This window comes from Zingiber officinale, chromosome 5A (assembly GCF_018446385.1).
Source record: "Zingiber officinale cultivar Zhangliang chromosome 5A, Zo_v1.1, whole genome shotgun sequence".
Classification (NCBI taxonomy): domain Eukaryota; kingdom Viridiplantae; phylum Streptophyta; class Magnoliopsida; order Zingiberales; family Zingiberaceae; genus Zingiber; species Zingiber officinale.
This window is the reverse complement of record NC_055994.1, coordinates 102,740,875-102,742,622: the sequence shown is the minus strand read 5'-3', so window position 1 is coordinate 102,742,622 and position 1,748 is coordinate 102,740,875. Positions and strand designations below refer to the sequence as shown.

General features: G+C 42.0%; 1 protein-coding gene across 1 annotated transcript; it reads right to left on the bottom strand.

Moving 5' to 3' along the window:
• Window positions 1-284: 284 nt before the first annotated feature.
• Window positions 285-1,525, bottom strand: LOC121981274 (outer envelope pore protein 24B, chloroplastic-like). Its single transcript, XM_042533713.1, has 3 exons — window positions 1,138-1,525; window positions 670-1,047; window positions 285-499 (listed from the first exon to the last, which is right to left on the bottom strand). Exons 1-3 carry the CDS (start codon window positions 1,345-1,347, stop codon window positions 419-421), a joined length of 669 nt encoding a protein of 222 aa, XP_042389647.1. The 5' UTR covers window positions 1,348-1,525; the 3' UTR covers window positions 285-418.
• Between the last annotated feature and the right edge of the window lie 223 nt (window positions 1,526-1,748).

The window sequence follows — 1,748 nt, the reverse complement described above, 5'->3', positions numbered from 1 at the left end:
ACTTGATGTCGCCTAACAGACACACGAAGATACTTAAATAGTCTTTCGGTGGGGACGATCTCACAACTAAAATTGTGCGAAAAATTTTTGCTATCGAAGAGTTAAGAAAAGCGCACGAGTTGCATGGATTGAGAGAGGGAGAGAAAAATATATTGACTCCATCAACATTCGAACTATTAATGATATTTTTAAATATAAATAATTCAAATATATTTAGAAGGATTGGAAAGTGAGATGGGGACATATACTGTTGACAGAAGGGGTATAATTTTTTTTTCATATTTTGTAATATGTCTTTTAGTACTTAAAAAAAAGTATAATACGTCTTTCGATAAAAAAAAACATACTCTACCTGCGTCTTTTGATAAAATATCGATTTTAATGATATTCCATTAATTGAAACAACTTAAAATAGACGTCAAAGACTGCAACTCCATGTAGTTTGTGCCATAAGCTGCGGTTTTATTTCATTGTCCTTCTTGACCAGTGACCCAGAGATCTGCAAGGCCAATCACAATAGGCTATAAATAACCGACGCCAATGTATGAATATTAAAATACTATTTACAGTGGAAAAAACCTCTTTTAATTTTGTCCAAGCCAAATTAATATTTTAAATTATAAATACTATTAAATTATATTTTATATGCAATTAAACTAATTAAAATACCTTGAAGGTTCCTCTCTCCTTGGAGGTCCTGCTCCACTCTAACCCCACCTTTCTGTTCTTTACGTCGAAGCTCCCCTTCAGCACGTCGCCGCTTTCGAAGCTCCTCGACAAGGCCACCGCCCACTCTCTGCTCGCGAGCTTGTATGACGGCTCCACCACCGTAAACCGACGGGGCGCGAACTTGTACCTCAGCTCGCAGTCCTTGGTACCCACCAGGTGCTTCACCGCCATCTTGTGCTCGTCGTTGAACTCCACCAAACTTTTCACCTTCGTCTTCCTCTCCTGCACCGCGTGGTGGTACGCCATGTTCACCCTCCCCCCCATCACGTTCATGGAGTTCATGAACTTGAACCTCAAGTTCGGCGGATCGCCGTCCTTCTGCACAAATCACAATACTCATGAAGAGATTATTATGGTATACGTTAATAGAGAATTAATGGAATTGGAGTATATGCTGTTGTCGATCACTTTTTCGGGGGAGTAGCGGATGGAGAAGGAGTCGGGCTTCGAGAGAGAGAAGGCGAAGCTAGGGGGCGAGTAGTCGGCAGCCTCCAGGGCGATGGTGGCCAAAGCTTTGAGTTTGGCCTCGCCGACGTTGGTGCCGACGGAGAGCGTGGTGCTGCCTTTGCCAGCCTTGGCGTCGGTCTCGTATTTGCCGGTGAAGCTGGCCTCCAACATCTCTTAGGGAGGAGATGATCTTGTAATTAATTAATTGAGGACCGTGTGTAATTTATAAACTGGAATTGCTTGCAGGACTGAGCTTCCTTGGAATCATGCATATGCCTCTCTACACTCGAACATCTTGCCCTCTCTAATCCAAAGTTAAATTTATTCGTTAACTTGTACTTGGAGGCAGCCCTGGAATTGCTTGTTAGGGGAAGCAGAAAAGGAATCATCTATCTCTTGCTTTTTTCCTTTCTACTTCGAAAGAATTTGTCTAATCAAATTCCAATGTTCAGAAGAATTCAGTGGACTGGAGAGAAGAGGAAAAGAAAGCATGGAATACGAGTGCTTTCCTCTATATACGAATGGAAGACATTCATGATATCATCATCTTCTTCCTGCGATCTCTGGGTGAA

Bases quoted from the DNA above. Each gene is read 5' to 3' on its own strand.
- LOC121981274 (XM_042533713.1), bottom strand. From the start codon at position 1,347: ATGTTGGAGGCCAGCTTCACCGGCAAATACGAGACCGACGCCAAGGCT. The intron at 1,048-1,137 runs GTGATCGACAAC...TGATTTGTGCAG, and splicing joins TCCGCTACTCCCCCGAAAAA to AAGGACGGCGATCCGCCGAA. The intron at 500-669 runs GTATTTTAATTA...TTGGCCTTGCAG, and splicing joins AGGAGAGAGGAACCTTCAAG to ATCTCTGGGTCACTGGTCAA.